The sequence below is a fragment of the Camelus bactrianus genome, chromosome 1, assembly GCF_048773025.1.
Source record: "Camelus bactrianus isolate YW-2024 breed Bactrian camel chromosome 1, ASM4877302v1, whole genome shotgun sequence".
In the NCBI taxonomy this organism is placed as follows: domain Eukaryota; kingdom Metazoa; phylum Chordata; class Mammalia; order Artiodactyla; family Camelidae; genus Camelus; species Camelus bactrianus.
The window spans coordinates 51,211,312-51,236,011 of NC_133539.1; the positions used below are offsets into that span (position 1 = coordinate 51,211,312).

At 34.5% G+C, this 24,700-nt stretch overlaps 1 protein-coding gene across 2 annotated transcripts in view; it reads left to right on the forward strand.

The window, feature by feature from the left end:
- Positions 1-24,700, forward strand: part of ATP6V1A (ATPase H+ transporting V1 subunit A) — a 53,003-nt gene that overhangs the window by 13,425 nt on the left and 14,878 nt on the right. The window contains exons 2-8 of one of the 2 annotated variants that reach the window (XM_045507341.2): positions 846-891; positions 13,375-13,469; positions 16,324-16,452; positions 18,727-18,941; positions 19,223-19,360; positions 20,580-20,731; positions 24,240-24,402. In XM_045507341.2, coding sequence (XP_045363297.1) covers positions 13,385-13,469; positions 16,324-16,452; positions 18,727-18,941; positions 19,223-19,360; positions 20,580-20,731; positions 24,240-24,402 — 882 coding nt within the window. In that variant the 5' untranslated portion in view covers positions 846-891; positions 13,375-13,384. The remainder of the gene's footprint in view (positions 1-845; positions 892-13,374; positions 13,470-16,323; positions 16,453-18,726; positions 18,942-19,222; positions 19,361-20,579; positions 20,732-24,239; positions 24,403-24,700) is intronic. The other variant, XM_010970818.3, reaches the window with a different exon arrangement.

Below are 24,700 nucleotides of genomic sequence, written 5' to 3' on the forward strand. Positions count from 1 at the left end.
TTTTTCAGTTGTACATGAACATATATATATTCATTGTCACATTTTTTTTTTCTCTGTGAGCTTCCATAAGATCTTGTATATATTTCCCTGTGCTATACAGTATAATCTTGTTTATCTATTCTACAATTTTGAAATCCCAGTCTATCCCTTCCCACCCCCTGCCCCCTTGGCAACCACAAGTTTGTATTCTATGTCTGTGAGTCTATTTCTGTTTTGTATTTATGCTTTGTTTGTTTTTAGATTCCACATATGAGCGATCTCATATGGTATTTTTCTTTCTCTTTCTGGCTTACTTCACTTAAAATGACATTCTCTAGGAGCATCCATGTTGCTGCAAATGGCATTATGTTGTCGGTTTTTATGGCTGAGTAGTATTCCATTGTATAAATATACCACATCTTCTTTATCCAGTTGTCTGTTGATGGACATTTAGGCTGTTTCCATGTCTTGGCTCACAAGAAAGTTTTATAGTTTTAGGTTTTACATTTTGGTCTGCCATCCATGCCTATTTATTTTGTATATGGTGCAAGATATGGATTGAAGTACCCTTTTCGCATTTATATATCAACTTGATCTACCACCAACTGTATTTTCTCCACTAAATTGCCTTTTCACTTATATCAGGAATCAGTTTTCCATTTATGTGTGCGGTTGTATAGCCTTTTTGTGCTAATATTTGTTTGTAAAATTTAAAATAATAGTAACAGGTGGAATAATAGGAATAAGATTTTATCTATTCTTTGTAGAATTATTTGGTGCACTAGCACTCATAATGTCAAACAAAACAACCACTAAAACTATAACATTTATAACTTTTAACACATATTTTTCTTCTTTTATATCAGAAGGTCATTCTGTGGTGGTAATATTTGGCTTCAGCTTTGACCTCAGGTAAATACTGATTTTTAAAATCTTGGCCATTGGGCATTAGGCCGAAATGTGTATTTAGTGCCCTTCAGAGGGGTTGTATCAATTATCACTCAGTGAATGTGAATGCCTGTTTCCCACACACCTTTACCAGTACTGTCACTAAGCGATATTTAATAATAGCCTGCTGTGTGTCAAGGCGCTTTACTATCTAATTGTGGTGCTCATTGAACAAAGCAAATATGGTCCCTGTTTTCCTCACACTTACAGTAGAGACAAACATTGAAAAATTCTGTTCACAGATTTTTAATTACAGCAGTGGCAAGTGCTAGAGAGGTGCAATATTGAAGGCTATGAGTGCATTCCAGGGGAAACTGGAAGTTAATTCCTTAGCAAACCATACTATTGAAAACCTCCATCTGTAATTAAGTCCTTCTCTCCCTACAGCCAATTCAGTTAAATAAATCCTGGTTATTAATCATAGAATACTAGGCAAACATGTTGAAAGGCAAATGTCTTGCCCTCTAAATTGAAAACATCTGTGCACTTTTGACTGAAGTTATAACTTAAAATCCGCATTGTGAAGTGTTTTTTCACCTATATTAATCAGGATTCTTTTCCTCTTTCATCCTCAGTTTATGCTTTACGTCATATTTTTATTGCAAAGATTTCATGAATTCCTGAGTTGGTGGTGAACCTATTTAGGGTGATGCTTTAGTTTAGTTTGTTGGCTCTTTTCTTCATAGTACATCAAATAGAAGAGTATGATATTACTGATAGTATCTTAGATTAGATGAAATATGGTATTATTTCTAGGTAGGAGAGTGTGTGTAGGGGTTGCTCCTGTGAGACAGCAGCGTAAGAGTACCCTTATGGATCCTTAGTTGGTTGCCTTACCTTGGCTTCACCTAGTCGGTGAGTTAAAGTGAATGAAAGTATACTAGCAAAATGTAAAAATTAAAAATACTGCTTCTGAAAATAAATCCTAAGGAAAAGTATATAACAAATGCTTATTTTCTTTATTGTTTGTATCATTTGACTACCTACATTCTTGGTAAGTTAAGATATAAAATCAGTGACTCATTTTTTCTTTGTAACCTGCAATCAAGAAATATTCTAAAAGTTCACACAAAAGTCTTATGGGTATTAATGTTAGCTTCACTATAACTTTTAACTCTTCTGTAAGTTTTATCTAAGAAATAAGAAAAATAAGAATTTCTCACTGAGATACTGTTTTAGATAACTTCATTATTCCAAATTTATGATAGTATATTAAATAGAAATTTTCCACTGCTATTCCCTATAGCAAAATTGTGTTGAATCTGTTTTCAGTAATATTCGTATTAGTCCCAAATTTGCCCATTAACTTTGCAATTAAATTTATATATGTTTTTACTATTATAATCAGTTATTTATGTTTGTGTTATAAATGTAGGCATTAATAAAATACAGCGTTATGTGTTGTTATTGAAAAATCTTGGTTTTTTAGGAGATAGATATTTTAGGAACAGTCAATTCATAGTTGTTTCTCTACTTCCGCTTTAGTTTGTCGATGATCTGTTACGTCATCTTTTTTCATCTCTTCCCTTTTGCCTGCATATTATCATTTGTCACTGTAATGTAGTCAGTTAATAATAGAAAAGAGGCATCTTTTTTTTTTTTTAAGGTAATGAAGGTTAAAGCTACTGGCTAAAATAAAGTCTTCTGAATTATTTGTTATTAAAAGCTAATTTTTTTAATTGAAGTACAGTCAGTTACAATGTGTCAGTTTCTGGTGTACAGCATAATGTCCCAGTCATGCATCTATTACGAACATATACATACATTCGTAAAAGTTTATATGTTAAAATCAGACTAAATTTGGGCTTCTTTGTGCCAAAGCTCTAATCTTGAGTGGATTGCTTAAGTCTCAAAACCTGTTTCCCAATCAAACACTTGCCTCATAGGACTGTTTTTAAGGGTTAAATGAGATGTGTTTGTTATAATGCTTGGAATGTGATATATGCTTAACAAGCAGTAGTTGATATTATTTATTCCTAATTTCAGAACATTTTATTGAGTTACTGCTGTGCAAGGCTCTATCCTACATGGAGGGAAGGGAGTAAGAAAACAATACATATACTCCTTGAAGGCAGGGATACTTGAGTCTGTTCATATGACAGTTCTACCATTGGTCATAGGCTTCGAGCCTGTAAACTCATACCATAGAACTTATACACTAAACACAGTATTTTGTTATTCCGGTTAAAACTTTGGATTGTCACACTCAGTATAGTTCAGTTTTATTTATAAAAATTTGAAGTGGAAGGAATCTGTGATTGTTTGCTTCTAGGAATGCTATCAAAACTGTTTATGGCTAAGCTTGTCAACAAGCCATAAGCATATGTGGCTGATATGATTTGAATTCTAGCCCCCACTTAATTGTCCACTATAACTTTTATCTTTACTATTTCTTTTACAGAAATGCCTTTATTTTGATAAATGAAGAGGTGTATGTGCCCTCAAAAATTTTTATTCTTTTAGGAATAGATTTTTCCTGATTCTGTTAGTCCAGTTTGCCACCTGTGATTTTTCTGTACTTCCCTACGCTGATTCCCCCTTTTGTCTGCACATTTCCTTGTAGTCCATCTCAGTAATTTTTGTGAACTATTTAAGTAATGGCCTTATGTTTGCCTGTATTCTTAACCTTTTGGTCTATCCATTTAAAAAAATAGCAGTATGAAATATGTATAGTATATAAAAATATTTATTCTTGAAACCCTTTCCTTTTTTGTTATGTTGGCTAATTCAGTGGACTCGTAAAGGCAACAAGAACCCAGATGCTTTCTGTCTTTCAGTTTTGCCATCCTTAGCAAGGTGGCCTATCGGCTTAGATTTGCTTTCTTTAGGATCTCACGGTGGCTGCATGTCCCATGCAGATGACCCAGTCACGATGGAAAAGGTATTTCTCATGGCCTGTATCTTTTGAAAAAGCAAATAAATCGTTCCCAGAGGCTCCCCAACAGACTTTACCTTACTGTTTATTGGTCAGAATATCATGACATGCTCATTTCCAAACCATTCATTGGCAAGGGAACTGGAATTACCTTGAAAGCTTACCAAAATTTGAACCAATTTAGGGTTTTGCTAGCAAGATAAAAATTGGGAACTAGTTACGCTAATCAGTAATCTGCCACATAAGCCTCTCTAACGGTGTTGCTAGGTAGGTAGAGTAAATAAAATGAATAGGAAAGTGCTTCACAAAATGATTTAGTACTATATAAATATAAGGTAATGTTATTTCCTGGAATTCTGCCTATTCTATACTTTTGTTATAATTTATAACAAGCATAAAAATATTAAACAGATCATGATGCATTTCCATAGGTAAATTATGTGTGAAAACAAGTATTTGCTTTTGACCAACTAGATTCTTCATCTTAAAAAAAAAATCTGTTATTTCCAAAGACAGTCTTCAATCAATTGGATAGAATGTATTTTTTTCAAGTGTTACGTTAAAACAATACTTCATTGTCAAAGAAGTGCCCCTGTGTCAATGAAGAATTTTGTGTGTAAATAAATATTGTCTTGGAATCTTGGTATTTAGCTTTTATATGACACGTCACTCTTGACTCTAGCAGCTCTATCATCCAACATTGGTAGTAAAAACATTCCTGGAATAGTGAAATTACTAGGTATAATGCATTAACCAGTAGCAGTTTGGAGGAGACCTTGTAAAATGGAAGGAACAAAAGCGAGCCTCTGCTGTTGGGATTTGCCACTGCAGTGTTCTGCAGTGTGTGGGAGAGACTGATGACTCATTAGATCAGATGGTTGCCTGTGCTATCTGGATTTTTCCCCTTCTATAGCAGGGTATTTTTTTTTTCCTCAATCTTTCACAAATATGAGGGTAAGGGGTTTCAGTGTGTGACTATTAGAATCTTGGCTGTAAATTGCATTTACTTTTTATCCTCAAAATAGGAGTCCAACAGCTAAAGGTAAATTTTAAAAAATACAATCATTAAGTTGATTTCTCTGAGTGCAGCTATATATACTACATGTTTTCATGAAGAAACTATTTTTTGGGGGTAGGGGAGATAATTAGGTTAATTTATTTTTGTTATTATTATTATTATTATTTTAATAGAGCTATTGGGGATTGAACCCAGGATCTCATGCATGCTAAGCAAGCACTCTACCACTGAGCTATACCCTCCCCCTGAAAGCAACTATTTTTAAAGTAGGTATCATGCTTTTATTTTTTAGATTGAGAGTAACAATAATAGCTGCATATTGTATTAGAAAGGAATTATTAAGTAGCATATAAAATTTCATGTAGCATTAAATCATATCATGGTAGTTTGGATTGTATGGAGATTTGGCATTAGATTAAATTTCAATATAATCCAACTTAAAATATAATTTGCTTATTGCAAGTTAAAACATTTTAGGAGGTTATTGTCTTAACATTTTTAAAAGCCTGTGCCTTTTCATATAGAAGCATAAGCATTTAATGGTGAAGCACAAGGTTTTAGTGGGGCATTTTTATTTCACTGTTTTCATAGATAACAATGAAGGGTGATTAATGGATATAAATTAGTATGTTGTGTGGCCATGCCTATCAAACTGCTATATGCTTTGCCCTATTCAGTTGCTAAGTCAGTATAATATATCTATCTAATTTATCATTTTTATTTTATTGTGAGGAAGAAGCACTTTCACATTTTTCTTATAAAACAGATATTGTATATGATGAAGTAGAGTGCAAAACTTGTTTGGATTAAGAGAATTTATAAGAACATACAAAATCCCAGCTAAAACTGCTATAACATCTTACTGTCTGTCAAGATTCTGGAAGGTGGTGGGAAGGTATTCATTTTCATGTTTACTTGTTTTTCTGCAGTTGGGGTGCTTTGGTGAAAAAGCTTTAGAAGTGCAATAGGAACCCTTATTTCAGTGCTGTGGGAACTGCAAATTGTAATGTTCAGAGAGCCTGTTACCTTGGAGCAATCCTTGGAAGTTTCTCAAAATGTTTAAATGTTAAAAAGTTGGAACCTGAAACTTTTGGACCAAAGAAAACACATTTTCCAACTCTATCAGAAAATAGTACTTGAGGCTTCTTTTCCTGTAACTACTGGTGTTGGGCTCTATGTAGGGTTTATGTTGAAGGAGGAGGAGCAAGTTCTTTGTAGAAATGAAGGCTTTCTTTGTACGGGGACCTGAGCTCTATACTCGTTACCTGAGTTAACCTGATGTAACTAATTTCAAAATAACTAAGAAGACAGGACAAAAATTGTAGTACTTCAAATGTGAGTCTTAAGTTTCAGTTACATAAGGAGTAATCAGTTTGTTCGTTATTTAATTATTTATTTTTATTTTTTTATTTTATTTTTTAAACATTTTTTTACTGAGTTATAGTCATTTTACAATCTTGTGTCAATTTCCAGTGTAGAGCACAATTTTTCAGTTATACTTAAACATACATATATTCATTGTCACATTTTTTTCGCTGTGAACTACCACAAGATCTTGTATATATTTTCCTGTGCTATACCGTATAATCTTGTTTATCTATTCTGCATACACCTGTCAGTATCTACAGATTTTGAAATCCTGGTCTGTCCTTTTCCACCCTCCGCCCCCTTGGCAATCACAAGTTTGTAAGTTTGTATTCTATGTTAAGTCTATTTCTGTTTTGTATTTATGTTCTTTTTTTTTTTTTTTTTTTTTAGATTCCACATATGAGTGATCTCATATGGTATTTTTCTTTCTCTTTCTGGCTTACTTCACTTAGAATGACATTCTCCAGAGACATCCATGTTGCTGCAAATGGTGTTATGTTGTCAGTTTTTATGGCTGAGTAGTATTCCATTGTATAAATATACCACATCTTCTTTATCCAGTCATCTGTTGATGGACATTTAGGCTGTTTCCATGTCTTGGCTATTGTAAATAGTGCTGCTATAAACATTGGGGTGCAGGTGTCCTTTTGAATTAGGGTTCCTTCTGGATATATGCCCAGGAGCAGGATTACTGGGTCATATGGCATATCACTTCACACCAGTCAGAATGGCCGTCATTCAAAAGTCCACAAATGACAAACGCTGGAGAGGCTGTGGAGAAAGGGGAACCCTCCTACACTGCTGGTGGGAATGCAGCTTGGTGCAGCCACTGTGGAGAATGGAGATTCCTCAAAAGACTAGGAATAGTTTAGTTTGTTCATTATTTAAGTATTCTGGTTTCTCTGGAATCAGGTGTCAAGAGGGAGTCTGGTATGTAGGATGTTTCTTAGGGATCAACACATGTGAAAGGAAGGGACAGAAGCAAAGTTGGGCAGGGGAAGAAGTTGGAATGCAATGCAAGCCTGATAAAGCCTCAGCCAATTGGGTGGGGTATGTGGAGTGAGTATTTATTGCTTGTAAGAGTGTCCCACATTGGGCTGACGTGGTGGAGTTTTTATACCAGTCTTTTATGCTCTGTGAAGAGTGTGAATGTGGACAAGGCACCTCTCTGCATCTGAGGCCGACCCTGAAGGGCTGACACCTGTTGGCTATCTACTGACAACCCTCCCCGTCCTTCCTTGAAGAGGAATCTGGGTGTTGCATCTCTGTATCTGATAAGACATGTCTTAAGGCAGAGATGGTTGTCCTCTGTACCATGAAGGATTGTTTGGATGCATACAATAGAAATCAGTGTAGTTAATTTAGAAGTCACAGAAGGCAAGTGCTTAAAGAGCATCGGCTTTGGAATCAGACTGCCTCAGTTCATAATCCCACCTTTATTTGCTGGTTTTGTGATCTTGGGCAAAGTTACTTGCATCTCTAGTCTTTAGTTTCCCCATTTATGAAGTGGAGGTGGTATTAGGGGGTATGGAGTTACTCTGCAACTGTTCCCTAAGTGCTTATTCCTGGCCCAGGCACTGTTTTATTTGCCCTCATGAAACTTGGCATTCTGGAGAGTGTACAGACAAAAAACAAATAAATTAAAAAGAAAAATTATATTCCTTCAGGTGCTATGAAGAAAAGCAGGGTAAGAGAATTGAGGACGACAGTGGGAAGAGGGGGCTATTTCATGGGAGTGAGGAGAAAACATTCTAGACAGGCACAGCAAGTGTAAAAGTCTGAGTCGCTGGAGCCAAGATTAAAATTTAACATGTTAAAACATTTAAAGTGGACAAAAGTGCTTGGAGTTCCTGCATTTTATACTTTAAAAACTGGTATTTTTATAATTTTCTTATTTTTTCCTGAAAGATCTTTTAAGAGCTCGTTTTAGGATGTATTTGCAAACACTTCTCTGCATAAAACACAGTGGGATACAAAAAGTAAAATTACTCGTAACCATCATATTTTTCTCCTCTTAACATTGACCTTTTTTTTTCCTTCTAGTTTTCTGCTTATTGACTATATTCCCCACACTGTACATTTCATGCCTGTGACTCATTTATTTTGCAACTGAAAGTCTGTGCCTCTTAATCTCGCATTTCTTTCCTCCTCCCACTTCTCTCTCCCCTCTGGCAACCACCTGTTTGTTCACTTTGGAATGTTGATTTGTTTTTTAAATTCCACATATAAGTGAAATCATCGAGTATTTGTCTTCTTCTGTCTGGTATATTTCACTAAGCATAATACCCTCTGAGTCCATCCATGTCATCACAGGTGACAAAATTTCATTCTTTTTTACAATACCCCATTGTATGTGTATATATATTTTACATATATATATACACACACATGTACTGATGGGCACTTAGGTTACTTTCATATCTTGACTGTTGTAAACATTGACTTTTAAAAAAGTAGAATAATCTTGATTTGCTATGTAAGACTATTAATCAGATGAATGCAAATTTATGGATCTGGTGAAAAGCAGATAGATACTCAGATACTAAGTAAATTTATAGAATTATGAGTTAGGCTGTCGATTCTCTTCCTGGTATGATGTCACTGTTCCAGATACCTGCTGTCTTTGGAGTAAATTAACCAATATATGCCTAAAACTAAAGTTAAAAACTATAGAATCATCAGTTTCCTATGATGGCTAGGATTATTCAGCTGAATGATAAGTCTACAAGGTATCTGACTCATGGACAAATTCATTTGATTTCCACTAATTATTGCTCGTAACATTTGGAGCTTCTCACTGTTGTTTTAAAGAGAAAATGTGTAAATACCTATTTTAAAAAATCAGAATAGATACCATTATTACCTCATGAACTCTCTAGGACACCTTCATGAACCCTAGGAGATTTGAAGCATCTGTAAGGAAGATCTACGGTATATTCTAATGCCTCCTTGTTCATCTTTCAAATTTCAACTTAGCCTCCTCTAATCATGCTTGTCCTGACTTGAGTCTAGGTTAGATGCCTCTGCTTTGTGCCCTTCTAAATCAGCCTGCACTGTTCTTATGAGAGCATGTTTGTCACTTTGTAACTACTTTTGCCTTTTTATCTACCAGACCAGAAGCTCCTTGAAGGAGAGATTGTGTCTACTTACTCCATCATATTCTTAGGCTATAATATAGCACCTGGCACATCATCAATGCTTAAAATAAAATCTACTTAGTTTTAGAAAATAAAGTTACAGTAAAATATACATACTAGCTAAGAAAAAAAAAAACTAACCAAGTGACTAGATTTGGTTCAAGTAACAAGAAAATAAATATATTAAGCACTTTTTAGAAATTAGGCAGTATTAGCTTGTACTAACAGAATAAAGTTAATAGCCATGAGTATTACTTTTCTGTCAGGCTTACTGTTAGGTGTTTCACATCAACCCTAATAGATTTTACAGATGAAATGAGGCTCGAAAGATTGAAAGAATTTGATTTGCTCAAGGACACAACTTATAAATTCATACTCAATTTGTCTGACTCAAAGCCTTGGTCTGTTTTTCAATGTAAAGAAGCAGCAAGAACAGATGAAGAGGTACTCTTCAGTACTTAAATAACGTTTAGAATACAGTTTTTAATTTTGTTTGCTCTGTTTTAAAAGGAATATTGACATCATGAAATACTTCCAGAATAGGATAGCCTCAGGGGAGAAGGATCTGAAAGAAGATTGTCCTTTGAGGGACAGCTGAAGACCACTAAAGAATTTCCATGGAAAGGGAACATACTCTGTGTGGCCACAGTAGTTGGAAGAAATAAGGCCAGAGGGTAGAAGTTATGGGGAAGTAGATTAGAGCAGATTTCTAAAAATAGAATTGAAGCCCTGTTTAAATTGTAGGTATTACTGATGGAATTTTTGTAAGCATTTTACATGGAACATTTTTGACAAATTGTGATTTAGTCATAATTCTGGGATAGGTGGTATTTTCAAATGAAGATATTAAGAAAGTTCAATTTATCCACCATCTCCTGCAACATGTCACTGGTAGAATCAGGATATTTCCTAAGTCTGCTGACTCAGTATTTCATGCTATTTCCACTTAAACAGGCAGATGACTGTGTATCATGCATGCTTTGTACGAAATGCCCTACAAATTTGGGAAAGAAGTTAGACTGTATGGTTATCAAGTTCTCTTCTGACTTTGAAAATCTTTGATTTTCTGAAGATTGAAATTTGACCTCATTTGCTTGTTGACCACTTCTTTAATGACTTTGCCCAACTCTTTTACCAAATGTTTTCATCTTTAGACTTTGGTTTTTTCCTTATTATCTAAGTAGTTTCTAGAAAAACTTGTTTCATCTTTTTATATTCGAATCTTTCGCAGTCTCATTCCTGCTTACTCAACAGTCCCTTCCACGCATCTTTAGGAGCCTGGAAAATCCTAGTAAGCCAATTTCCCCTTTTCTTTATTTACTTCCTCCCTCAAATGCTCTTCCAATTTTATCTTCCTAATGGAACCAAAATCTTTGCCTCCTTTTTTTTTGACATTGTGGTGGCAGTATCAGGTTTATTTTTTCTGATGTCATAATACGCACTAACTTCATCTTTATCAATAAATTACCAACATGGTGCTAAGTCTCTGTCTTATCATCGATATCGTCTTTAAGTTATTGGTACTTGCCTCTTTGATCATATTCTCACTTGGAAGTTCTCCCATATCTCCATGTGGTTTTTCTCTTTAACTGTTTTTACTCTTGGCTTGTTTCTTTAATCACTAGATTCTTCCCTCAGTCCTGTCCATCAGACAGACCCTTCTGACCACACTAAGTGTATTAAACGAGAATTCCACTGTTAATGACTTTATTGTTAATTCGTTGATACCTTAGTTAATGGATTACAAATTGTGTTCCATGGAGCTTCCTTCAGGGGCTCCAGAAAGACTGAAAAACGCTACTCAGCCCTTCCTGAATTAATCCCCAAGGCTCAGCACTTGGTTTTCTTCTTTCTGTATTCTTTCTATCTGGGCTCAACTCAGCTTTGAAACTTACTTTCCCCTCACCTGTTCCCCCCTCTCATCCCCATTGGTTTACACTTTACCCACATCCGAATCAGTTTTAACTCTGCTCCCAAAGTGTTGTCATTTTGAACACTTAAGTCATTTTGCCTTATGGTACAGTTGTTTAAAGCCAGTGGAAGCTCCTTTTACTCACAATCCTTATTCCCTAAGTTTAACCCAGTGCCTTTTCCTTGGTGGGGACTCAATAAACACTTAATAAAGTGAATTCCATTTGTTACCGAATTAAGTAAGGATCCCTGTTTGGGCTCTAGCCTAGCCTAGGCCCTCTGCCTGCCTCTGTAGGGAATTGTTCGTGCAGCCAAGAGTGAAAGGGAAGTTGAGATTGAAGCAGGGCAAGGTTTTAGTCAATGGCCAGAGAATTGAGAAGCAGGAACTTAGTTTACAAATCAACTTCTCCCCTTAATAGCTAGAGGGATTCGCTTTTAGAGAGGAAGGACAGTGGGGGTAGAAGTGAGACTAATGATGGGGAGGCATATGCATTAGTTTTCTAGGAAAGAGGCAGGGTTTTCCTGGAAATGGGGTGCTACCCCTTTTCTGTCCTTTTTTGGTCGGTGACTTTCCATCTTGGCTGCCAGTAGGTGTGTCACTAGGACACTGATGTAGTAAAATCAGTGTAGAATGAGACTCAGAGTCTGTCGGAGGTCAGATTCATCTCTGTCTTCGTTTCATTTGGTTCTGTCTGGTTTTGTTTTTCTCTTTCTATGGCTTCCTTTCTTTGTGTCCAGAACCGGTGATTTAAAGATGTTATGTTAGTTCCTGTTCAAGGGAGGGGTTGGTGGTTTTCAGCAATGGTCTGGTAGTGCTGTGACACTCAACCAATAACTATTTCCAGAGCTTTTCAACTTCTCACAATGCCTGCATTCCCTCCCCTACTCTGATATAATATATGAATTAAACATCATTCTTCTCCTAACAGTTCTTCCTCAATCTTTGGTTATTTCCTATTGTTTGTAGGATAAAGTGCACCAGGCATTCAATTTAAGACCAACAAATTAGTCTCTCTGCCTTTGCATCCTTATTTCTCACTAACTGTTAACTGTTCCTGAATGGAATTTTATTTCCATTCTTCTGTTCTTGTTATTTCCCCACCTGGAATGCCTTTGCTCTCTGTCTTTTCTTAGTTTAGGCTAATTTTACCTGACCTTCAAGATGTCTTCCCTAAACAGTCTACTCCCTGAACTTTTAGTAAATAAGTCTATTATTTGGCACTTTATCACATATTGATCTGTGACCCTTTATGTTTGTTTGGAGACATTATTTAGCTTTTTGTATATATATATAAAATATATATATTTTATCTCCATTATTAAATTGTTAATAATTATATGTTAGACCAGCAGTCACAAAGCAACTTTCTACTTTGGGATCTGTAACCAGTTTTCCATCTGGACCTAAATAGAAGTCTTTAGGTTTTTCAGATTACACATCTATACAATAAAGACGTTGAATTTCTTAAACTGTTCTGTATTGTGCTGAAAAAAGGAAAAAAGGGGGGGGGATGAACCAGAAAAAATTTAAAGATAGATTATTCATTTAAAATTTTTAATGTAAGATATAATGTTTTAGATGGTAAAAAATAAAGTAGTGAAAGAGGAGGGAGTCATGCTGCAATTTTAAGTAGTTGGGCGAATAGTCAGAGAAGCCTCTCAGAGGAGGGGACTTCTGAGTGAAGACCTGAAGATGGTTACAGATGCTGGTATCTGAGAGCAGAGTACTGTAGGCAGGAGGAACAAGATGTACAGAGACCCTGAGGCAGAATGTGTGTGTGTTTTGAGAAATAGCAAAGACTTCCGTGTTTATGCAGCATGATTAAGAGGAAGAGTCAGGGAGATAATGGGAGGGCAGGATGTTGTAGGGCTAGATAAGCCATTGGAAAGACTTCACATTGTTTGTTACACTCCTTGGTATTTTGTATGGAATATCTTGCATAGGGATATATAATCCTGAATTTTAATAACTGTAGACCATCCAGGAATGAGGTACTTTTAACCAAATCTTACGAATTTTATATTATCTTTTACTTTGAATAAATGGTAATTACTCAAGAATACAGCAGTTTACTACCTATATTGGTTCTTTTGCTTTAAGGTTTGTAATTATACTTTTTTTTCCTTTTTTACCATAGTTAAATTAACATGATGGATTTCTCCAAGCTACCCAAAATACGTGATGAAGATAAAGAAAGCACGTTTGGTTATGTCCATGGGGTTTCTGGACCTGGTAAGTAATATATAATAATCTCAATAGTAAAAATTCCTAACATCAATTAATGTCTTTTCAGGTGTTTTAGGCAGAAATTCAGGAGTTTCTGTTCCTCTACATAAATTCTACCTGTTCTTAAAAGATTTCATAGCTGCTATGAGACTGAAGTAATGCCTTCATCATAAGAGCTCCTGTAACATTTATTATCAAAATTTGATAATTATTGAGGTACTAACTTGGGATATCCTGTTAATTATGTAAGTGTATAATTGATGTTATACTTCTTAATTTCTTTTGTTAAATCTGAGCTTAAAAAGCTATAAAGTTTATGGATTAAATATCTGTTAATGCAGTTTGAATTTTGATAATTGCTTTTAGAGCATTTCTCAGAAATATCAACCTTGGGTCTTTGCATATATAAATCCTTCTGAAGGGTTACTTCATATATCACATAACTAGCTATCTGTCGGAAAAGACTCGGTAATGAGAATGGAAAACAGTTTGTTCTGCCTATACTTGGGGTATTGCATTTTAAATAATAAATCTCTTTCTAGTATTCATTTTGTTATCCCACACTTCCACAGCAAATTATGATTCACAGTTTCCATAGATAAAATCTGCTCATTGATTTATAATCTTTAGTGCCATGGAAATTCATTTTTCCTTATGTCTTTTTATAAACCCCATGTTATAGTCTTTTTTGGTTGTTGTTCTAATCACAGTGGGTGATGACCCTTTCTTGGTGTTAATGCAAATGAAGACCTTCAGTCACCGTGTGTTTTTATTTTTCCCTAAAAAGCTTTTACCGCTTAGAACTTGGTGTTTGAGCTTGAAGCTTAAACTACACATAAGAACTTTCAGGAAAAAGGCAAAAGAATACCATCAAAAGAGTTTAGTTTTCTGAAACTTACAGTAAACTCCTGGAACCTGTTTATGATTCTTAAGTACTTAATGAGATAAGAGAGAAATGCAATCCTTTTTGTTTATGAAATATGGTTTTAAATTTCAGTTATCTCTGGCATTTCTGTGCATTTTAATTATTCTTAATATGGTAGGTACAGAGATTTAAGTATTTATAAAATTAATACATTTTCTAACAAAAGTTTATGTTAGTTTATGTTCTAACATAAGTTAAATATTAATACTTTAATAGTTTCCACTTGAATATCACCTAACTCATAGTTCTAATTAATTGTATCAGAAAGCTAAATATTAAAATAGATTTATTCTTACACATATCTGAAAATGTGCAACCTTCACTCCCTACCAGAAAAATAATTTTTGCTGATAACTGTGTGGCATTCTACCATGCTACTAGCTAAAGCTCTTCTTCTAATTTTAGTTTTAAAGCTTTTTTAAAAATTGTTCCAAAAACCATCATTCCATGTAGTATAGTGAGCCAGGTTGATCAAAACTTGCCTCACTGCTACTAGGTAGAGTTTGCCTTATAGAACTTCAAAACAAAAATAGTTTTCATGTGTATTTTATAAATTTTATAAAATTTATTTATAATTTATAAATAATCTTTAGCCTAACAAATTTATTCTTTTTAGCCCTACTGTATCATATGCTAAAAATGTACCTTTTTGATCAACAAAACAAAAAGACAATGTAAGGGATGAGATATGACTGGCAAGGGGTTAATATCCAAAATATACAAACAACTCACATAACTCAATATCTAAAAATCAAACAACACAATCAGAAAATGGGCAGAAGACCTACATAGACATTTTACCAAAGAAAACATACAAATGGCCAAAAAAGGCATGAAAAGATACTCAACATCACTAATTAGAGAAATGCAAATCAAAACCACAATAAGGTATCCCCTTACAGTAGTCAGAATGGCCATATCATCAAAAAGCCTGCAAATAATAAATGCTAGAGAGGGTGTGGAGAAAAGGGAACCCTTGTACACTGTTGGTGGGAAAGTAAATTGGTGCAACCACTTTGGAAAACAGTATAGAGCTTCCTTAAAAAACTAAAAGTAGAGGTACCATATGATCTAGCAATCTCATCCTGGGTATATATCTGGAAAAGATGAAAACTCTAATTTGAAAAGATACATGCATTCCCAGTGTTCATAGCATCACTATTTAGAATAGACAAGACATGGAAACAACCCAGGTGCCCATCAAAAAGACAATTGGCTTAAGAAAATACAGATACAGATATAGATATATAGATGTAATGGAATATTACTCAGCCATAAAAAAGAATGAAATATTGCCATTTGCAGCAACATGGATGGACCTAGAAAATATTATTGTTAGTAAGTCAGGCAGAGGAAAAACAAATATTATATGATATCACTTACATGTGGAATCTAAAAAATAATACAAATGAATCTATATACAAAGCAGAAACAGACTGACAGACATAGAAAACAAACTTAATGGTTATCAAAGGGGAGAGGGTGGGGAGGAGGGACAAATTAGAAGTATGGGATTAACAGATACAGACTACTGTACATAAAATTGATAAGCAACAAGGATTTCCTTTACATAGCACAGAGAATTATATTCAATATCTTAAATAATCTATAATGGAAAATAATTGGAAAATATGTGTATATATGTATATATATCTACACATATGTATCTGTCTATATATAGGCATATATATATATGTCTATATATATATATACCTGAATCACTTTGTTATACACCTGAAAGTGACACAATATTGTAAATCAACTATACTTTGGTTTTTTTTAATGTATCTTTTTGTGATACTGTATGTTCCATAGTAGGCATTTTATTTTTCCTATGAATATATGAGGGAAGTATATTATTGGATTGATTGGATGTTTTAATTATCTGAAACTGTTCAGTCTTAAGTCATCAAAATACTCACTTGTTCCTTACAGTGGTTACAGCCTGTGACATGGCAGGTGCTGCCATGTATGAACTGGTGAGAGTGGGCCACAGTGAGTTGGTTGGAGAGATTATCCGATTGGAGGGCGACATGGCAACTATCCAGGTATATGAAGAAACCTGTATCCTTTTTGGTTCAATTTCTGGCCATTTTCTACAAATCAAAATTTGAAGATTTATGGCAGCATCAGTGCTATCAGAAATGTGAAATGTTGGTGTTGAAAGAAACCTGATTTATATAGGAGTTTATTGAAGAAAGGTACTAGGAATTAGTGCTCTTATTTTAAGAAGTTAGTGTTATCTTCTGAACTTTCATTGTTCTTAATATTTTAGTAGCTCACAAACTTTAGGGAGAACCAATTAGAATTTTTCTACAGAGGGACACATATTGTAGAAGATATCATCAACAGAGTAACAACATCCATTTGTACAGTTAAAAATCTCCAATCATGATTTCTACTTAAAATAGTAAAGCCAGTATTATGTCAAATCACTGTGTTGTACACTTGAAACTAATATAATATTGTATGTCAACTATATAGTTCCATAAAAAAAATGAAGTTAATAAACAGCTCATATTTATTAATCTTTGAAGTTTTATGTACAAGGAATATAATAAAAAAAAGTAAATCCATAAATAAATCACAACTCTCTTTGTTCTGGGTGATATGTTACAGTATAGCTTCAGCACTAGGAAATATTTACTATTTGGGTACCATAATTTTGACTTTTAAATATAGTATTTTCAATTTTCTATGAAAAATAAAGATAAAAGATTAAACTTTATGGGGAGGAATGACTTTTTTTCCTTCTCATTTATGTGTTTTACTTAGATTGATTCTTACTTAGGTTGATTTATGTATTTTACTTAGAAGATGAGCATTATGTCTTTGACTATCTATCAAGATTTATTTGGTATAACTTTTTTGCCATATTAAAATATATGCTTAAGGTACCTTTTCTCTCTGTGTTAGTACTGGAGTGCTAATTCTAAGCAAAATAATCTGAAAATTTTAATAAAATTAAGTCTTTATAGCTATGAAATCATCACTAATCAAAAGGATTTTTTCTGTTAGATTTATCTTTAATCTTTTACATGGTTTGAAGATTTAAGATAAACAAATGAACATATGTGTAGTGACAACCCACTCCACCTTTGTCATCCTGTATCTGGCCCATTTTCAAAACAGAGATGCATGTATGAAGCCAATTTTGTTAATTTTGCTTATTGTGTATTCTTCTAGTTTGTTATATGAACCAATATAAATATATATTTTTCTTTTTCTTTCTTTTTTTCCCAAAAGATAGCATATTATATCCACTGTTTTGCACCTTGTGTTTTTCACTTAAAAATACATATATTGTGAAAGATAGATAGATACATGATAAATATAGTAAAATGTATGTAGATCACTGAAAAATTCAACTTTTCTGTAGGTTTGAAATATTTCATAATCAAATATTGGAAATGAAAATATATTTTGGAGATCTTTCTAGAGCAGTTCATAAAAGTGCCTATTCCTTTTTACAGCTACATGAAATTCCAGCATATGAGTATGCCATCATTTATTAGTCTCTTAATGATCGTTAAGTCTTAAGTTTTTTGGTCCTTTCTCAGTCTAAAGAGTTTAGGTCTTTGTCCAGATACTAATATCCTTTTTAGAGAACTGATCTTCCTCACCAGTGTAGTTGAAGCAATGTATTATGGAGAGGCCTTTGCTACTATTTTTAGCCCTGTGGTTCCCAAATTATGTACCAAGGCACTCTGGACAGCTGTAGTAAACTCATGTGATGCTCCAGGATATTTTAAGTTTTTGCGGTTAACACAGGAATATTAGACATCTTGTCAGATACCACATAAACTAGTAGCTTGAGATAATAAACAGTTTTATTATTTGACTGCACTATGTTCTTGTCAGTGATGTCATATCTTTGTGAAGCTGAGTTTTTGGCAATTGCTAAGCTAAAAATCAAGTATATGAAAATGATTGTGGAATAGGCATTCAATCTGATTCTAAGGTTTGAAGATTGTAGAATACCCAGCAGGCATATAAACCCTATTTGTAAGAATTGAGGTTATTTAAAAATGAAGTTAAAATATTCTCTTTTTCTTTCAATTTATGTATATTTTTCTTTCAAAGTCCTACTTAGTTATGAGGATGTATATATTTATTAAGATATTTGGACATAACTATTTAATATCTAGAAGTTTTAAATATATCTTTTGTTGTGGGTCACTATGAAAAAGTTACTGAAACACTTAAGATGCTGTGGACTGAAAGTCTGAGAATATCTGGTTTAGCTCCTTAATTATCATTTCTTGTTAAACTGTGGTATTTCCTTTTTAGAGAATCTCTTAACTTTCATAGTGAGTTTTCCTCAACTACTGTTTCCAGCTGGTGTGTCTGTTGGAGATCCTGTACTCCGTACTGGTAAACCCCTCTCGGTAGAGCTTGGTCCTGGCATCATGGGAGCCATTTTTGATGGTATTCAGAGACCTTTGTCAGATATCAGCAGTCAGACTCAAAGTATTTACATTCCCAGAGGAGTAAACGTGTCTGCTCTGAGCAGAGATGTCAAATGGGATTTCACACCTTGCAAAAACCTACGGGTATGTTCTTGTAACCAAGAATTCTAAAGTTGTTGAAAGAATGTGAAATGAGTGTTTCGTGAACTATTTTGTACTCTTAGTCAAAATAAAAATAAAGCACAGAAACATAGTTTACACTTTTCTTTAGATCTACTAGAAGGATTATAGAACTAATATATTTTATTGATAAGTGAGGCAAATGATTTAAATAATAGCAACTGTGAATCTACTTGATGTTTATTGAATGTTAAACAGCTTGACATTGATTTGAACATTAAACAGCAAGTGCATTTGTTCTCTAGGTTGGTAGTCATATCACTGGTGGAGATATTTATGGAATTGTCAACGAGAACTCACTCATCAAACACAAAATAATGTTGCCCCCACGAAACAGAGGGACTGTAACTTACATTGCTCCACCTGGTAATTATGACACCTCTGTAAGTATCATAGAAACCTTTTCTCACAGGTGACCCTACTTGTGTATGATAGTTGCCCAGCTTTAGTGCTCTAAATAGTTATATAATTCATTTAATATGTAGGTTTTAAGTAACTCCCATAATTGTTTTTTCTTTAAGATTTTTTTCTTTAAAACTTGGGCTTGGAAATACAGAAAACAAAATATACTGTTTCTTTTTGAGGAGAAATAGCTAGTATAAGCTACCTTCTTAACTTACGCTACATTATTTAAAGCCCTGATTCTTTAGACATAGAGTAGATTTTGATTTTAATTGTCAGTCTCTATTTACTTAATGAATTGTATAATGGATTACATGAATTCTTACTCTGAGTGACTGATGGTCACATCATATCAAATACAGGAGCCACATAATAGTCTTTTGGGTATGAAGATAGCTTTATTGAGAAGACCATTGTAACGTATAACTTTTTCCCAATAAAAAATGATAAAAGAACAATTTTTTAATCATTTCACAAGAATAGGTCTGTATTCTACAACATATAGAAAACAAAAGAGTTAAGATTGAGATTCTGGGCAATCAGCTAACCTTACTGACTAGCTTAGAGACTCACCTGTACATGAAAGAGCAACCCTGAAGTAGATATTTCAGATTCATGCATCAATGAAATTACAGGTTTCTCTAGGTGTATGGACTTTGGGATTGTTTATGAAGAGGTAAAGCCATCTCAGTGTTCACAAATATTAAAGAGTATTACTCATTGTCTTTTTGCTTTTATAAGTGATTTAAAATATTTAACTATATTAAATATTTTAGGGTTCTTAATAGACTAATATTTTTCATTAAAGCATTATAAGAGCATTATAATAAAATAAACAAAACAAAGAATGGAAAATAGATTATAAAGGCTTTCATTTCTTCCTTGTCAGTCCCAGGAGTATCTTCTGTAGCCTTTATGAATTTTCCCTGTGCGTAGTCATATAATTTATTTAACTATTCTTCTGTTACTTGAGTTACCTCTTTCTCAAAAACTTCTAAATTTCTTTTTTAAATCATTAAAATGGTAATAAATGCACTTGGTTGAAAAAAATGAGAATGATATATAAAGATTGACAGTAAAAAGTGTAGATCTCCCTCATCACCTCCCTACCCCTGGAGAGAAATCTGGATTCACTTTGTTCTTAGGGGAAGGAATGTTCATAAATTTGAGTGTACTTAAAATTCTGCTGTATTTTTATAGGATGTTGTCTTGGAGCTTGAATTTGAAGGGATAAAGGAGAAATTCAGCATGGTCCAGATATGGCCAGTACGTCAGGTTCGGCCTGTCACTGAGAAGTTGCCAGCTAATCATCCTCTGTTGACTGGCCAGAGAGTCCTTGATGCCCTTTTTCCGTAAGTTTGAGCTGTGTCCCATGGTTTTCCCTTAGAGTTATTATAGGTCATTATTTTTTCACTTTTTTGTGGGTAAAGGTTTTATGTGCTAATCCTATAAGTTTTATCTAGAGAAATATATTTATATTTTTTCCAATGCTTATTAGAGTCAAACCATTGAAGATTTATTTTTTCATAGTTGCAAAGGGAAAGTATTCTTAAATTTTCTGAAAAAATAAAATGTACAGAAGGAAACCTGTGCCAAAACACTATAACTATTTTTCTTAAGTTATTCTAGAATTAGTAGATTGATGTTACTATAAATTGATGATTTCTAAAATCATCTGCATTCTCTATGCTACCCAGCAATCTTTCTTAATTTGTAGTCTGCTCTTTGCCATTTTCTTCATTGACTGCTTAAAAACGTCCTTTCTCTTTAAATTGTAGACGTCACCATATCCTGCTTTACTTTCAGCGAATGACTTCATCATTTGATTCACAGAAAAGGCTGAAGCAATGATATAATAACTCCTTCACCTTCTCATTACCAACCCATATGTGTCCCACTTACCTTTTAAACTCTTACCCTTCAAAACTGCTTTCTGTGTTGTTCTCACCATTCTCTCTCATAAGATCTTCAGTCTTAGACTCTTATTAGTCAGTACCTCCTGTTTCCATATCCTTCACTATCCGGCTTACATTTAATAGTCTATCACTTTTACAAATATTTGCCAGTATTATTAAATTCTCTTGTTTCTTTGTCTTCTGTCACACCCACCTGGCAAATACCAACTGTGAATCAGTCCAGCTGTCTCCTTCTCCCGAATCTCCACAGGCTGCTGAGAAAAAGAAATAATAGGTGCAAGTTGGTATCTCACTACTGTGGCACAATCTTTCTACATTCCCCTAATTATCATTCTCCTGCTCTCCTCGGTGACTATTTCAGCCCTCTCCTCTTGCCTCAGACCTTCAGCTCCACTCTTCTTTCTCCTTCATTCTTGGCAAATGATCATGCTAGATCCTTCACAGAGAAATTCTCATGAGAGCCCATCAGATTTGGAACTCCTTCAGTTAACATGCATTCTCATCCATCCCTTATTCTCTTCCTTTTTTTGGAGTTTATTCCACCTCATGTCTCCTCAAAGACCTCTCATTAAGTGATCCTCCCTTAACTCCCATGTAATGAAAAAATGTCTACCCTCTACCCTTCCTCCATTCTACCTTCCACTGCTTGTCTCCTCATCTTCACAGCCAAACCTCTTGAAAGAATGAATTAGTTGTCTTCGCTTGTCCCCCTCTAATTCACTGTACTCCTGCTCCACACCTCACTCCAGACTGCTCTTGCTAACATCGTCAGTTACTCCTATACTGGTAACTCAATAACCAAGTTTTAGTATTTTCTTAATTCTTACAACTTGGGATATTGCTCTCTACTCCCCTCTTTCTTTGCTCTTCTGGTTAGCTTCTGTCTACAAGAAGCTATTGCTTATTCTCCGTTGCAGGTTTCTTCTCCCTTAACTTTAATATTTCTTCCGAGTTTTTCCCTCCTCTAGGGCTTCCTCTTTCCTCACTATATATCCTATCCTCTGTGGATGACTTCATTGTATGTGATGATTCCTTAATCTGTATCTTCATCCCAGATCTCTTCTGAGTTCCAGGCTCACATATCCACTTCTGATTATACCTCTCCTTTTAAATACAGGTGCCTCAAAGTCAGTATGTTTAAAACTAAAATCATCATCTAATCACCACTCTTTTCCTTGAAACTTTGCTGCCTCTCTCAACAAATGGCATTATCATACGTCTCATGGATGCCTAATTTAAAACCTGTGACTTCTCTCAAGGATCAGTCTTACCCTTCCCCCACATCTAAGTAGTGAACTAGTGCTATTACTCTATTCCCTAAATATTTTGTATCTGCATTTTCATCCTAACTCCACGTCATTAAGGATCTTACCCTAATTCCTGCAATAATCACATTTAATCAGACTTCCCATCTTCAGTCTTGCCTTCTTTCTAAGTGGTTGTCCAAATTACATAGTGATCCAACTAAAACACATACGTGATCCTGCACTGTTTTGCTCAAAACCCCTATGTGCTCTTTATTGCTCTCAAGTCAAACACATACTCCGTAACTCTTTACAATACTACCCATGATCTGGCTACTGCTTACCTTCCAGTTTTGTCTCAGCCAGTTGACAGCCCAACTGCTTCATTATACACCATCTTCCAGGCTTACTGAAGGACTTTTAATTCCTTAAGCAATGCTCCCTTTTGCCCCTGGACCTTTGTGCATGCTTTTGCCTCTGTGTGGAATGTTATTTCCCTGTATCTGGCTAATTTCTATTTCCTTTTAGGCCTTAGCTTCTTTTGGAAAGAATTTCCTAACCCCACTCCAGTACATTGTCAGACTTTGTACCCCTTCCTATGTACTCCCACAAACCTTGGATGGTCTCTATGATAGCACTTTTCACATTGGATTGTTGAACTTCTAAAGTGGGGCACACTCAGCCCCACCTCACTACCCCAGCTTAAAAGTGATTTGAAAGAGGTATACAGAGCCACAGGATGAATAGATATACCTTCTTAGTTTATCAGAGTCACTGAAATGTTTGAAGGAGAAAACATTTTAATGCATATTAGTTTTATATGAGAAAGTTCTGTTATGATTATTAAGGAAGCAGTGTTTCTGTGAATTTTGTGATAAAACACACTATTACAAAGGAATTTCCGTTAGCATTATATCTCATTTCTTCTGCCCAGACCGTCCTGCCACACACACACACACACACACACACAGAGTGACATTCACTTTCCTCTGTCTTTGAGGGTATTTCACTCTTCACTGCCACTTTTTAGGGAAAGTGTGAAAGTGGTTGCTATATGGTATTGTAACCACCAGCTGACTCTCCAGTGTACCACACTGGAGGGTGAGCTCTGTGAGTACAGAAACATGGCTATCTTCTTTGCTGTTGTCTCTCCAGCATCTCCAAGCATAATTTTTAGTACCTAGGAAGTACTTCATAAATAGTTATTGAATAGGCAGAAGGGGTTTGACTTAACACCTTAATAAAAGCCTTTGTTCATTAACCTTTGTAGCAAGATACAAATTTCTTAGGTCTTCTTATTTATTTCAGAAGGCAACTTTCCAAAGTATTTATAATTTTCTTTTAGCTTTAATTCTTACATTGTCCTTTCATAAACTATGTAAGCATTCAGAATATCTTTAGTACTATCTTATCTACCTGATTTTTATATTCCTGTCCTCCAGTTACCTTACAGAATGTATTTTAGCTGTTAAAGACGATAGAGATGATTAATTATAATGAACAACATACACTACTATAGGTGCAAACTAGGGGAGCAATTACTGTATATCTGTATATCTATCTTTGTAAGCGTGTATATAGATACAGATGACAATATTTTAAAGTGCTTTCTTTCTTTAACTTACATTTCCATGTCATCTACTTTATTTATTGGTATTTATTAGCAAGGAAAGTAATCCATACTTGTTTTCTTTGTTTAGATGTGTACAGGGAGGAACTACTGCAATCCCTGGGGCGTTTGGCTGTGGAAAGACAGTGATATCGCAGTCTCTATCCAAGTATTCCAACAGCGATGTGATCATCTATGTGGGATGTGGTGAAAGAGGAAATGAGATGTCTGAAGTCCTCCGGGACTTCCCAGAGGTCCGTATCTGTGAAGCTTTAAATACTATTCTGGAGAAAAATACCACAAAATGACATTTAATAAAACTTTATGTTGGGTCTGGAGCAATGCTCTCATTTGTTAGGATCTTTTAGGGAATTTTCTAATTATATTTGTGATTCAGTTTGTATATTCACAGAAAGGAATTTGAATTTTTCAGTTAAACACTTGAAAGTCTCTTTTTGCGTTCTGGTGGTTTTCAGTTAATTGGGAGGAAGTTGAAATAGACAAAACACTTATAAGTATGAACTTTACATAGAATTTTATGATCTACTTTGT